The 16,003-nt window shown below is 44.7% G+C and overlaps 1 protein-coding gene across 7 annotated transcripts in view; it reads right to left on the reverse strand.

The window, feature by feature from the left end:
- Positions 1 to 16,003, reverse strand: part of DSCAM (DS cell adhesion molecule) — a 336,141-nt gene that overhangs the window by 153,817 nt on the left and 166,321 nt on the right. For all 7 annotated transcript variants that reach the window (XM_072138796.1, XM_072138794.1, XM_072138795.1 and 4 more), the window contains 6 exons: positions 14,907 to 15,080; positions 10,982 to 11,181; positions 10,806 to 10,902; positions 10,187 to 10,315; positions 7,763 to 7,930; positions 4,143 to 4,213 (listed from right to left, as the gene is read on the reverse strand). In XM_072138796.1, coding sequence (XP_071994897.1) covers positions 4,143 to 4,213; positions 7,763 to 7,930; positions 10,187 to 10,315; positions 10,806 to 10,902; positions 10,982 to 11,181; positions 14,907 to 15,080 — 839 coding nt within the window. The remainder of the gene's footprint in view (positions 1 to 4,142; positions 4,214 to 7,762; positions 7,931 to 10,186; positions 10,316 to 10,805; positions 10,903 to 10,981; positions 11,182 to 14,906; positions 15,081 to 16,003) is intronic.

The raw sequence follows: 16,003 nt of genomic DNA on the forward strand, positions 1-16,003 counted from the left end.
CACAACCAGGGTTGAAAAGGACCTTGACCACTCCCATCGCTGGCCAACTCCAGAGGGAGAGCTCACAGCAAGCCAGTGCTGTGTGTCCTGCAGTCAGCAGGAGGATTTGGGACCAGTTGGAGACAGACAGGTGGTCTGTCCAAAGTAAGGACATTGGGGGTCATTTACTAAGGGCCCGATTCGCGTTTTCCCGACGTGTTACCCGAATATTTCCGATTTGCGCCGATTCTCCCTGAATTGCCCCGGGATTTTGGCGCACGCGATCGGATTGTGGCGCATCGGCGCTGGCATGCACGCGACGGAAATCGGGGGGCGTGGCCGAACGAAAACCCGACGGATTTGGAAAAACCGCCGCATTTAAGAAAAAAAATTTGTCGCGAAAATTACACTTACCTTCACCAGGTATAGGCCGGTGAATTTCAGGGCATTCCAGCGCGCCTCCGGGGAACTTCAGCGCAGCAGCGCCACTTGGTGGACGGCGGAGGAACTACCTTAGTGAATCCCGGCCGGACCCGCATCCAGCGCAGAGAACGCGCCGCTGGATCGCGAACGGACCGGGTAAGTAAATCTGCCCCATTGTTTTCCTCAAGTGTGCAACTTCATTCTCCTTATCAATCAATTCAGCTGCGAGGTTTTTATACTTTGTATCTTGAATCTCCAACTGATTTTGCAAAAACTCACTTTGCTCACTTTTAGCACATTTAGTTCGGTCATCTTGGAGACGCTGCTCCTTTAAATTCTGCAATTGCATCTCCAGCTCTTGCTTTTGCTCCACACTATGTAGAACTTTACTAGACAGAGAGCATTTCATCTCATCAAACTCCTTCTTAGTGACATAGTCCATTCCAGGCAAACCCAGCGCCACATTTTTACCATTCCTGCAGCATGAACGTCTTATGGAGTCAAGTTCTTTCTTTAATTTCACATTTTCTTTATCAGACATCACTAGCCCCAAATCAAATAGAGAAGGGGCGGGGGACTGTAGGGGGATTTTATTTAATTTTAATGGATGCAGAAGGAGGCGATTGGCCCCTCTTTTTTGGGCAGTAACTAAAGGAGGTGGGGGGCCGGCTTGCAGAGCCCGCCCCATGGTTTTAAAAGCATTGGGGGCACGTGGGGGGGTCCTCTTTCCTTCTGCCTGGACCAAGCGGCGAGAAGTCACCCCCCCACCCTGCCCTCAGGATATATTTATTTTCCGGTTTCCTCGGCATTCCGGTTTCTGGCTGTTTTCTCTGTCTTTTCAGATGTCACAGCATTGGCGGAGTTTTCACATGCCCGTAGGCAGAAGGGAGGCCCCCACATGACGTCTGCCGTCCAGCAGCCGACATTTCGGGCGAAGGTTTTTTCTACGAAGAATTGTTTTTCTTGTTTTTTCAACTTTTTGCACTTTAAATGTTTTGTTACTTATTAACTAAGGTTTTTTCCAAAAATAAATGCTGTGGCCTACCCACATACCCACAACAATTTAATGGTCCCTGTCGTTCAATAAAGATTTGTTTTGGAGGTTGGCAAATCCCCGGGTCAAGAGCATCGGTTTTGATGGTGCTGGTCTACAAGTCCCTACAGTCCCTCAAGTTGCCATTTCCAGTCCGCTATTTCACCCTCATACACAAACCTGAGAGTTTTCATCTCATCTTGAAGCTGCTGCACCATATTGTTTGGCTCTCTAGAATATTCATCATGTCCACTAGTATGTGACACAACAGCAGCAGGATTATATTCAATCATAGAACAGAGGTGCTTCATAAAAATTACATCACTTTCATGCAGTGTATTTGCTTTAGTTGCAGCCTGCAGACCCGGTTCCAGGTTTTGCGACCCTCTACCTGGAGAGCTGAAATCGAGATTGCATTCTCACAGCAAAGGTAACTGAGGGTCTCCTGTCTTGCTGCTGGCCAAGAGCAGGTGCCAAGCAGCCTGGTACCCGGATAGCTAGGGTCCATCAAATGTATTAGACAGCGCCTAGCCGGGCAGGAATTACTTTTGTAATGTTTTTTGCATGTGCCTAAGCCAAGGCTGAAGTTGTGTTCTGTTTTGCAAGTGTGAATAAACACTTAAATTGGACTTTAAACCTGCGTGTGTCACTGCTTCCTGCACTGCTACCAGTCAACTACTAGAGCAATTCCCCACACATCATACAGTGTTCATAATCCCATCATACAGTACACATAATCCCATCATACAGTTCTCCAATAGTGCCCATAACTACATCATACAGTGCTCTAAATACTACCATATAGTGCCCATAATCTCATCATACAGTGCACATAATCCCATCATACAGTTCTCCAATAGTGCCCATAACTACATCATACAGTGCTCTAAATACTACCTTATAGTGCCCATAATCTCATCATACAGTGCACATAATCCCATCATACAGTACACATAATCCCATCATACAGTTCTCCAATAGTGCCCATAACTACATCATACAGTGCTCTAAATACTACCTTATAGTGCCCATAATCTCATCATACAGTGCACATAATCCCATCATACAGTACACATAATCTCATCATACAGTACACATAATCTCATCATACAGTTCTCCAATAGTGCCCATAACTACATCATACAGTGCTCTAAATACTACCTTATAGTGCCCATAATCTCATCATACAGTGCACATAATCCCATCATACAGTTCTCCAATAGTGCCCATAACTACATCATACAGTGCTCTAAATACTACCTTATAGTGCCCATAATCTCATCATACAGTGCACATAATCCCATCATACAGTACACATAATCCCATCATACAGTTCTCCAATAGTGCCCATAACTACATCATACAGTGCTCTAAATACTACCTTATAGTGCCCATAATCTCATCATACAGTGCACATAATCCCATCATACAGTACACATAATCCCATCATACAGTACACATAATCTCATCATACAGTACACATAATCTCATCATACAGTGCCCATAATCCCATCATACAGTTCTCCAATAGTGCCCATAACTACATCATACAGTGCTCTAAATACTACCATATAGTGCCCATAATCTCATCATACAGTGCACATAATCCCATCATACAGTTCTCCAATAGTGCCCATAACTACATCATACAGTGCTCTAAATACTACCATATAGTGCCCATAATCTCATCATACAGTGCACATAATCCCATCATACAGTTCTCCAATAGTGCCCATAACTACATCATACAGTGCTCTAAATACTACCTTATAGTGCCCATAATCTCATCATACAGTGCACATAATCCCATCATACAGTACACATAATCCCATCATACAGTTCTCCAATAGTGCCCATAACTACATCATACAGTGCTCTAAATACTACCTTATAGTGCCCATAATCTCATCATACAGTGCACATAATCCCATCATACAGTACACATAATCTCATCATGCAGTACACATAATCTCATCATACAGTTCTCCAATAGTGCCCATAACTACATCATACAGTGCTCTAAATACTACCTTATAGTGCCCATAATCTCATCATACAGTGCACATAATCCCATCATACAGTACACATAATCCCATCATACAGTTCTCCAATAGTGCCCATAACTACATCATACAGTGCTCTAAATACTACCTTATAGTGCCCATAATCTCATCATACAGTGCACATAATCCCATCATACAGTACACATAATCCCATCATACAGTTCTCCAATAGTGCCCATAACTACATCATACAGTGCTCTAAATACTACCTTATAGTGCCCATAATCTCATCATACAGTGCACATAATTCCATCATACAGTACACATAATCCCATCATACAGTACACATAATCTCATCATACAGTACACATAATCTCATCATACAGTTCTCCAATAGTGCCCATAACTACATCATACAGTGCTCTAAATACTACCATATAGTGCCCATAATCTCATCATACAGTGCACATAATCCCATCATACAGTGCTCCAAATCTCACTATACAGTTTTTATAATCTCATCATGTAGTTCTCATAATTCGGTCCTGTATAGGGAGCTGCAGCCTCTCCCTTTTACTTGAAGGTGATTAAGGCCCCTGGGAGTCATGGTGGAGCAAGTCTATCATTTTCAGGATTGTGGGTCCCTGGGCTATTATAGAGATAGGAGCCCCCTTCATTATAGGGGTGCACTGCTCGTAACGCACCTTCCAGGTGACCCTGATACTCTGTGAGGACACTGGATCCAGCTGGACTTCCTGCGGCGGGCCATCAGGGGCTGGAAAAAGAATAAAAATCATGTTATTCCAAAAAATAATAACTCACATAATGATGTAAATTATTACCACAAGACGAGGAGAAATCCTCATACACTTCACTAAAAGAACGAATGATGATTATAAATAGTTTGTACTGAATAGTGAACCTGCACCTCCTCATTGCACCACTAGGTGGCAGAGTTGTCTGCTCTACAGCACACGGGTAGATTGAACAGTTTATATACCTTATATACTCGAGTATAAGCCTAGTTTTTCAGCACAAAAAATGTGCTGAAAAAACCCAAACTCGGCTTATACTCGAGTCAAAAAAATAAATATATCTAAACTCACCTTTCCGGTGACCCCTATATTTCTTCTGTGCGATCTGTCCGGCAGCGGTGGCAGGCTATATACACTGGGGAAGGGTCTGGCAGGCTATATACACTGGGGCAGGGTCTGGCAGGCTATATACACTGGGGCAGGGTCTGGCAGGCTATATACACTGGGGCAGGGTCTGGCAGGCTATATACACTGGGGCAGGGTCTGGCAGGCTATATACACTGGGGCAGGGTCTGGCAGGCAATATACACTGGGGCAGGGGCTGGCAGGCTATATACACTGGGGCAGGGTCTGGCAGGCTATATACACTGGGGCAGGGTCTGGCTGGCTATATACACTGGGGCAGGGGCTGGCTGGCTATATACACTGGGGCAGGGTCTGGCAGGCTATATACACTGGGGCAGGGGCTGGCAGGCTATATACACTGGGGCAGGGGCTGGCAGGCTATATACACTGGGGCAGGGGCTGGCAGGCTATATACACTGGGGCAGGGGCTGGCAGGCTATATACACTGGGGCAGGGGCTGGCAGGCTATATACACTGGGGCAGGGTCTGGCAGGCTCTATACACTGGGGCAGGGTCTGGCAGGCTATATACACTGGGGCAGGGTCTGGCAGGCTATATACACTGGGGCAGGGTCTGGCAGGCTATATACACTGGGGCAGGGGCTGGCAGGCTATATACACTGGGGCAGGGTCTGGCAGGCTATATACACTGGGGCAGGGGCTGGCTGGCTATATACACTGGGGCAGGGGCTGGCTGGCTATATACACTGGGGCAGGGTCTGGCAGGCTATATACACTGGGGCAGGGGCTGGCTGGCTATATACACTGGGGCAGGGGCTGGCTGGCTATATACACTGGGGCAGGGGCTGGCAGGCTATATACACTGGGGCAGGGGCTGGCAGGCTATATACACTGGGGCAGGGTCTGGCAGGCTATATACACTGGGGCAGGGGCTGGCAGGCTATATACACTGGGGCAGGGGCTGGCAGGCTATATACACTGGGGCAGGGGCTGGAAGGCTATATACACTGGGGCAGGGGCTGGAAGGCTATATACACTGGGGCAGGGGCTGGCAGGCTATATACACTGGGGCAGGGTCTGGCAGGCTCTATACACTGGGGCAGGGGCTGGCTGGCTATATACACTGGGGCAGGGGCTGGCAGGCTATATACACTGGGGCAGGGTCTGGCAGGCTATATACACTGGGGCAGGGTCTGGCAGGCTATATACACTGGGGCAGGGGCTGGCTGGCTATATACACTGGGGCAGGGGCTGGCAGGCTATATACACTGGGGCAGGGGCTGGCAGGCTACATACACTGGGGCAGGGTCTGGCAGGCTATATACACTGGGGCAGGGTCTGGCAGGCTATATACACTGGGGCAGGGTCTGGCAGGCTATATACACTGGGGCAGGGGCTGGCAGGCTATATACACTGGGGCAGGGGCTGGCTGGCTATATACACTGGGGCAGGGGCTGGCTGGCTATATACACTGGGGCAGGGTCTGGCTGGCTATATACACTGGGGCAGGGTCTGGCTGGCTATATACACTGGGGCAGGGTCTGGCTGGCTATATACACTGGGGCAGGGTCTGGCAGGCTATATACACTGGGGCAGGGGCAGGCAGGCTATATACACTGGGGCAGGGTCTGGCTGGCTATATACACTGGGGCAGGGTCTGGATGGCTATATACACTGGGGCAGGGTCTGGCAGGCTATATACACTGGGGCAGGGGCTGGCAGGCGATATACACTGGGGCAGGGGCTGGCAGGCTATATACACTGGGGCAGGGGCTGGCAAGCTATATACACTGGGGCAGGGTCTGGCAGGCTATATACACTGGGGCAGGGGCTGGCAGGCTATATACACTGGGGCAGGGGCTGGCAAGCTATATACACTGGGGCAGGGTCTGGCAGGCTATATACACTGGGGCAGGGGCTGGCTGGCTATATACACTGGGGCAGGGGCTGGCTGGCTATATACACTGGGGCAGGGGCTGGCTGGCTATATACACTGGGGCAGGGGCTGGCTGGCTATATACACTGGGGCAGGGTCTGGCTGGCTATATACACTGGGGCAGGGTCTGGCTGGCTATATACACTGGGGCAGGGTCTGGCAGGCTATATACACTGGGGCAGGGTCTGGCAGGCTATATACACTGGGGCAGGGGCAGGCAGGCTATATACACTGGGGCAGGGTCTGGCTGGCTATATACACTGGGGCAGGGTCTGGCAGGCTATATACACTGGGGCAGGGTCTGGCAGGCTATATACACTGGGGCAGGGGCTGGCAGGCTATATACACTGGGGCAGGGGCTGGCAGGCTATATACACTGGGGCAGGGTCTGGCAGGCTATATACACTGGGGCAGGGACTGGCTGGCTATATACACTGGGGCAGGGTCTGGCAGGCTATATACACTGGGGCAGGGGCTGGCTGGCTATATACACTGGGGCAGGGTCTGGCAGGCTATATACACTGGGGCAGGGGCTGGCAAGCTATATACACTGGGGCAGGGGCTGGCAGGCTATATACACTGGGGCAGGGTCTGGCTGGCTATATACACTGGGGCAGGGGCTGGCTGGCTATATACACTGGGGCAGGGGCTGGCTGGCTATATACACTGGGGCAGGGGCTGGCTGGCTATATACACTGGGGCAGGGGCTGGCTGGCTATATACACTGGGTCAGAGCCTGGCTGGCTATATACTGGGAGGCTGTGACCAATGCATTTCCCACCCTCAGCTTATACTCGAGTCAATAGGTTTTCCCAGTATTTTGTGGTAAAATTAGGGGCCTCGGCTTATACTGGGGTCGGCTTATACTCGAGTATATACGGTATATGTGAGGGGATATAGATGGGATAAGAGGGGGTGCTTCTACAATGACAGAGAGCATGATGGGAGTGATTGTCCACAGCATGTATGGTCAGAACGAGAGTCCAGCAGGTGTGACCTTACAGACTGCAGCAGTGTTAGGGATTGTCCCGGCAGCAGCAGGAGTGTAAAATGGATTTATATTCCAGCACAGTCACGGTTTCCGGATCTATGGATCTTAGCCCCTGATGGTAGATTTCCTATAACACATCAGCAGCCACAATGTCCTGATAGTTTGCTACAATGTATCAGTGCAGGCTACATGTTGAACCTTTGTTTCCTTTGGTTTCTTTGTGTATGTTGGATGCTGGTACATGGGATTTGGTACATGCGGTGCCCGCGCCCCTTACCCGCTTCCTCGGTGGTGATGGTGAGTTCATTGCTGGCCTCGCTCTTGCCGATGTGGTTTTTTGCATACATGCGGATGTTGTAGGTGGAGGATGGGTGGAGGTCGATGATGGTGGCCTGGTTTAGCTGAGGTGAGACATCTTTGGTTCTCTGGACGGAATCCCATGAATCTTGTTAAAGGGGAGGAAAAGAAAGAACATTTGAGCATAGACAATGTAACCTATTAGTTTGAATGGGGAGTGTCCTCACACTGCTGTGCGCTTTGCTGTGTGCATTAATCTGTTATTTCCCTTTGCTCTAAATTATTGCTGCAGAATTTATGCAGACGCCTGCTACAACCTATACTGAGGGGGCTGTGGAGCAGTTCAATGCAAAGTGCTAAGAGCACAGCAGTGTGAGGACACGCCCCCTAATAGCATTTCTGGGTCACAATGGGTAGATTAGCAATAAATTATGAGTTTCAGTTTGCAGTAGGAATTCTAAAGATACAGAGGAAACTGCTCCCACCTCTGTATCCATGAGATTACATGGATCGGAACAGCTAATTGGTGCAGTGGGCGAGTGTTGAGTATGCAGAGGATGGACCATCAATAGCTATTCCTGGCCTACCCCTCTAAGTGGTCCCAGCAACTCTTCTGAAACAGGACATGGTCTTAAACCAGTGCCCTTACTATCTTACCCAGTAGCCAGTGTTTGCTAAAGTAGGGCATATTAATAAAGCTATTACAAAAATCTTTATTACTAAAGCCAAATGCAACAAATTATGAAAAATCTGGAAAAAAAAACTGAAGCAAAATTGTAGAAAAAGATGAAAAAAAATCTGTATTACTAAAGCAAAGTTGTAGAAAATGAAGAAACATCTGTATTACTAAAGCAAGATTGTAGAAAAAGATGAAAAAAGAATCTGTATTACTAAAGCAAAATTGTAGAAAATGAAGAAAAATCTGTATTACTAAAGCAAAATTGTAGAAAAAGATGAAAAAAGAATCTGTATTACTAAAGCAAAATTGTAGAAAATGAAGAAAAATCTGTATTACTAAAGCAAAATTGTAGAAAAAGATGAAAAAAATCAGTATTACTAAAGCAGAATTGTAGAAAATGATGAAAAAAAAATCAGTATTACTAGAGCAAAATTGCAGAAAATGATGAAAAATATGTATTACTAGAGCAAAATTGTAGAAAATGATGAAAAATCTGTATTATTAAAGTAAAATTGTAGAAAAAGATGAAAAAAATCTGTATTACTAAAGCAAAATTGCAGAAAATGATGAAAAATCTGTATTACTAACGTAAAATTGTAGAAAATTTGTAGGAAATGAGGAAAAATATGTATTACATAAGAAAAAAATGTAGAAAATAATGACAAATCTGTATAACTAAAGCACAATTGGTACAAAATTATGAAAAAAAATCTGTATTACTAAAGCAAAAATGAAGCATATAATGAAAATCTTGTTCTACTATAGTGAGATAGTATTAAGAGTCTTGTGGACTGAGCTGAGGCACAATGCTATAACCTGCTGCACAATGTTTTGGCGTGCTTGATCCACATGGGATAATGGGATTGAGTCTCAGCATTACCCCTGAGCTGTATGTGGCCAGTGCTGAGCTTGCGGTAATATAACTGCTCACACTATGTGACATCAGCCTGTCCCCTGCTGCAGAACAGCTGGATTCGAACTTATCTGGTGTGAAATTTGGTGCTACCATAAAGTGCACCTCCACCAGCTTTTAATAGGCATTTCTCCACTGATTCCGGTGTAGTTGGAATTTTTTTCTATAGTTCTCATTGATCCTGAGTAATCTGTGCTGTTAATTTCAGCAACAGATATGCTAATTAGCATAGTTTCTGTCAAGTGGGCAGTCCTGGGCTAAAGCAGAGAGCCAGGTACCACCCACTTGTCAGTGAAGTGCCTAATTGCCTTGGAACAGAGGGCACTAGAGAAAAAAATCCATCTGTTCCAGAATCAGTGTAGAAGAATCTATGCGTGTCTGTTTTAAAAAGAAAGTAACATCCCTTTAAGAGTGCAGCATGATCCTTCCTCACACTTAAAGTTTAAAGTATAAAAAAAAAATAACTGGAATCAACCTAAACATCACGTATTCATCACATCACATATAATGTTTTACCCAGTATCCATAAGCCCCGCCCCCGAGGATCCTCATATAAGCTTCCTGGTATCCAGGCATGGCAATGTCCCTTTTAGTACCAAATTCTAATACTAATAGTAGATAGTAAATAGTTGCCATGTAGGGGTATTAGAAGAGGAATAGTCATTATTCTGGGAATGTAAGAATATTTACGTGACAGGAAGTTTTAGGAAACAGTTTCCAAATTTTGAGAATGTAGTACAAGCCTTTGGCCAGAAGATGGCAGTAAAGTGCAAGTTTATTCCTGAACAGTGAGTGCAGCTTGGTGGAAATACCTGATTTGTTTTTGCATTCAATGTCGTATCCTGTGATTGGACTGTTGCCATCAAATCCCATAGTCCAGCGTAGGGCGATGCTACGTGCTTTCACTTCCCGGATCTCGATTTCTGGGGGGTCTGGAGGTTCTGGTAATAGTTAATAATATATGATTACAAGAGATTTACAACAACAAGAAAATCTTTCATGTCATTTCTATTCCGTTATGTGCCATATTTAAAGGGATTTTCCATGTTCAGGATACATCAGCTAAATTGGATTGTCAGCTGTTTGATGAGGCCTCGGCAGCACGTTTTGTGGTGTCAGGACCCCAGTAACCTAATAGCAATGAATTGGAAAATTTGCTCTACCTGCGGTCACCACTAGAGGGGGCTGACTGCATACTGTTTTATCATTATAATTAACTATTTATATAGAGCCTAGAGATTCCGCAGCGCTACACAGATCTATCATTGAGTATAATAGATAGCCAGTATGCTGTGATCTCTTAAGCTCCCCCTAGTGGTGACACAATGTTATCATTTATTTCCATGTCAGTGCAGGGGATTTGCATCATTTTAATATATTGAATGCTATGGGGCTATTTTGCACCACTCCCTGGCCTGCCCCCTCCTGTACCTTGTACTGTGAGCTGGATGATCCCTCGGTCTTCTCCGAAGGAATTAATGGCATGACAGGAGAAGAATCCTGAGTCCTCCCGGACAGTGGGCAGGATCTGCAGAGGATAGAATAAGAAGCTCGGGTATCTGCGGATGTATGAGGCAGAGGCACGAGACCTGAAGTGTCACCTGTACCTGCAGAATGGAGAGGACCTCGTCCCCCACCTCCTTGGTGGACACCTGGTAGCGGGACATCTCAGGGACGTTGATCATGCGATCCTCCTTCTCCCACCGCACGATGATGGGCTTCTCACCGTGGGCCGTGCAGTTCATCTCCTTCTTCTGGCCTTGGGTCGCCATTGTGGTGTTCGGGTAGGAGATGATCCTAGCGGGAACTACAAGGCAAAAGGGAGAGTAATGTAGAAGGATGTCAGATAGATGTTAGATACATAGATAGATAGATAGATAGATAGATAGGAGATAGATAGATAGATAGATAGATAGATAGATAGATAGATATGAGATAGATAGATAGATAGATAGATAGATAGATAGATAGATAGATAGATAGATAGATAAGAGATAGTTAGGAGATAGATATGAGATAGATAGATAGATAGATAGATATAAGATAGATATGAGATAGATATGAGATAGATATGAGATAGATAGATCCATATTACACAGTCCTGCTGCTACTAACATACACACAACATACACACAACTCTGATTACACAACTCTCCAGGGACATTATCTAACACTGTCTGCAGAGAACTAAAAGCACAGCAGTAAGAGGACACATCCGCAGTACACTTAGAGAAGCTACAATCCTGGAATACAAATCCAAATTTCATAATCCAGCTTCTACTAACAGGAATAAGTACACAGCAATAGATAACACTGTCTGCAGAGAGCCAAGAGAACAACTGTGTGAGGACACACCCCAGTACACTATACTGTTTGCAAAGAGGAAAGAGCACAGCAGTGTCCTCACACATGCTCCCAGTACACTTAGAGAAGCTACAATCCTGGAATACAAATACAAATTTCATAATCCAGCTTCTACTAACAGGCATAAGTGCACAGCTTTTAAAGTGAAAATAGTAAACACTGACTGCAGAGAACCAAGAGCACATCAGTGTTAGGACATGCCCCAGTACACTTGGAGAAGCTACAATGCTGAATTACAAACCCATCTTTCACAGTCCTGCTGCTACTAACATACACAAAGGGCTGACTACACATCCCTCCAGGGCGCAATTCAATGCTCAGAACACAGCAGTGTGAGGATTCCCTAGAGGACTGTTCTTCTTTTAAATTGTTACCTAAATGTAACAAATTGAAAAATTCTGAAGCTTTCACAATGTAATATATTTGTGTTTTTGTGTTGTTTTTGGACATGATGATTGAGCCCGAGGCGCGGAGCTGCCGCCATCCTGTGCATCTCCGGATTAATTGCCCTGATATAACAGACTATAATCTGGCAGCGCAGACGCTCATTTGGCAGAAAACGTACATTTGTAAAGTCACGGCAGACGCGCGCCTCGTATATTACCCCGCACTTAATGGACTGTGTCAGGGGGGGGGGGGGGGGCGCTGCGCTCAGAGGACGGGGTGTAGTGCGCTATGGAGATGCCCCTCATCATACAGACCACCGCCAGGATCATCACAATTACACAGCATCTCTATGCACAATGTTCTATGAAAAATTAAAGCCTATAAGGGGATGACGAGATGTAATTACAACAAGCGGCTCTCAGTAAATACTCATCCAGTTAAAGGGGAAGTCCATCAAAATCCATCCTGATAAACCAGGGACATTACTCATAGATCCAGGCACCGGGACTGTGTTATCTTCTTATATTTGTTATCCATGGCCTCCTTCCTTCTAACATCAACTTTTAAAATTATGCTAATGAGTCAGAAGGACTCTGGGGGTGTTACCATAGCCCCTCCGTGCTGTAACTTCACAGGCTCTTACACTGTGCAGTAGCACTTCTCCACTCCCACTGTGTGAGATTAGAGCAGGCAGAGGGAGAGGAGATGTACAGAGAGAGCTGGGGGAGGGTAAGACACTGTAACAGCCTGTGAAGCTAAATCATGGAGGGGCTTTGCTAACACCCCCCAGAACCGTTCTGGCTCATTACAATAATTCTAAAAGTTGAATTCTGTATTTTTTCTAGGGTCTGATATGGAGTCCATATTTATTTAGAGGGTCTGTATTATCTACGGCTCCTGTATTGATTGAGGGGGTCTGCATATATGAAGAGGACCTAGTTTGGGTATCCATCTATGTCTGGGGCCTGTATTATTTAGGGGTTCTGATATGGGGTCCACGTTTATTTAGTGGTCTCTGCATTTTCTAAGGCATCTTGGTTATTCAGAGGGTGGGATTATTTATTTAGAGGTCTTGGTTTGGGGTCTGCATTTATTAAGAGGGTCTTGGTTTGGGGTCTGCATTACTTATGAGATCTGTAATGGAGCCCATATTTATTTAGAGGGCCTGGTTTGGGGGGGGGGGGGGTCTGTATTTTTTACAGGGTATATAGTTTAGGATGTGTTTTATTTAGGGTTAGGCTTATTTCCTATTTACAGTGATTGGCCTGGGGTGTGTATTTGTTTAGATGGTGTGTATTATTTATGGGATTTGTTATGGGGGTCTGTATTTATTTGGAGGGTGTATAGTTTAGTGTGTGCATGTATTTGTATGGTATAGCATTATGTCATATTTACTGTGTCTGGCCTGGGGTCAGCATTATTTATGGGGTGTGATATGGTCCATATTTATTTAAGGGGTCAGAGGACCTAGAGTGAGATTATCTGCATGTAATGCGGGGTCTGTAGTCTGTATTACAGTATCCAGACTGGTTCCTGCTTTTAACCAGATGAGGTCTATGATCTGTATATTTTGGAGGGTACGATCAGGGGTCTGTATTTATTTTGTATGGTCTTGGGTCTGGTTGTATCAATGAGTCTGATAGAAGGATCCGATCTAGCTCTGTATTTGGTCGGAGGGCAAGACGTAGGGTCTGTATTTATTTTGTATGGTCTTGGGTCTGCTTGTATCAATAGATCCGGTTTAGGTCTGCATTTTGTCGGAGGGCCAGATATAGGGTCTTTATGTATTTTTGTATGGTCTTGGGTCTGGTTGTATCAATGAGTCTGATAGAAGGATCCGATCTAGCTCTGTATTTGGTTGGAGGGCCAGATGTAGGGTCTGTATGCATTTTTGTATGGTTTTGGGTCTGGTTGTTTCAATGAGTCTGATAGAAGGATACGATCTAGCTCTGTATTTGGTTGGAGGGCCAGATGTAGGGTCTGTATGCATTTTTGTATGGTTTTGGGTCTGGTTGTTTCAATGAGTCTGATAGAAGGATACGATCTAGCTCTGTATTTGGTTGGAGGGCCAGATGTGGGGTGTGCATTTATTTTGTATGGTCTAGGGTCTGGTTGTATCAATGCATCCGATCCTGGTCTGTATTTGGTTGGAGGGCCAGATGTAGGGTCTGTATGTATTTTGGGTTTCATACTGCTCTACTTGTAATTTAGATGGCTTAGATTAGGGGTGTGTCCTATATAAATGGGTGGGGCCTTCCTGCAATCCTTTTGTTGCCTCATCAGTAGCCAGTCAGCCACACATTTACAATTCCTAGTAAACCACTTGTTATCCAGGGCTAAGGAAAAGCTGGGTGACTCTAAGATTGCTATGTTTCATCCATCTTTCTTTGACTCCTCCTGGTCTTTTATCTACAAAACTGGAGCAGGGGGAGTCTCTCTTCTTATTTAGACACATTTTGCCACTCAGGGGTTTCGGGAAAAGCTGGGTTGTTCCAATACTACCAGTTATATATCTGGGCTCATTTTTTTGCCACTTCTGACCAGGAAACTTGCAACAATACAAGTTCCGTGGTTGTATCATTGCATTCAGGGCTCAGGGAAAGCTGGGTGACCTTCCAGGCAGCAGCAGGTTTTGCAGTAGAATTTTCTTTCTTGGCACCTGCTGACCCGCAGTGCAGAAACGGGGGGCTTACAGAGACCCTGATCTTGAATATGGAGGGAAATCTCACTACTACAATACACATTCCTGCTAAGTAAGAAATAAATGTTTGCAGTTCTTACTTTTAACTGTGAGATACATGGACTTGCTGACGTCAGCTCCCACATCATTGCTGACCTTGCAGAGGTAGTATCCGCTATCCTCCTCCAGGATGTGCTTAATCAGTAAAGAACCATTACTAAGGAGCTGGATGCGACCGTTCAGAGCAATGGGCTGGAACTGGGGGACGCCGGCACCTGCAGGGGGGAGAGGAACACGTTATATACAACCCTATATACCACAGGAAAGTTATACACACACTTATGTTTCTGCTCTGTTGACATCCAGAGCTGCATTCACAATTCCGCTGGTTTATGGATACCAGAAACAAGGCATTGTGGGAGCTCAGACTGCAGGATACACAAGGCTGCCACTAGGGGGAGCTCAATTCATACATTTATAAAACAAAAGTTTTATGAATAGATAGATATCAGATAGATAGATAGATAGATAGATAGATAGATAGATAGATAGATAGGAGATAGATAGATAGATAGATAGATATGAGATAGATAGATAGATAGATAGATAGATAGATAGATAGATATGAGATAGATAGATAGATAGATAGATAGATAGATAGATAGATAGATAGATAGATATGAGATAGATAGATAGATAGATAGATAGATAGATAGATATGAGATAGATAGATAGGTAGATATGAGATAGATAGATATGAGATAGATAGATAGATAGATAGATAGATAGATAGATAGATAGATAGATAGATGATAGATATGAGATAGATAGATAGATAGATAGATAGGAGATAGATAAGATAGATATGAGATAGATAGATAGATAGATAGATAGATATGAGATAGATAGATAGATAGATAGATATGAGATAGATAGATAGATAGATAGATAGATATGAGATAGATAGATAGATAGATAGATAGATAGATAGATAGATAGATAGATAGATATGAGATAGATAGATAGGTAGATATGAGATAGATAGATATGAGATAGATAGAGAGATAGATAGATAGATAGATAGATAGATAGATAGATAGATAGATAGATAGATAGATAGATGATAGATATGAGATAGATAGATAGATAGATAGATAGGAGATAGATAAGATAGATATGAGATAGATAGATAGATAGA

This window comes from Engystomops pustulosus, chromosome 2, assembly GCF_040894005.1.
Source record: "Engystomops pustulosus chromosome 2, aEngPut4.maternal, whole genome shotgun sequence".
Taxonomy (NCBI): Eukaryota; Metazoa; Chordata; class Amphibia; order Anura; family Leptodactylidae; genus Engystomops; species Engystomops pustulosus.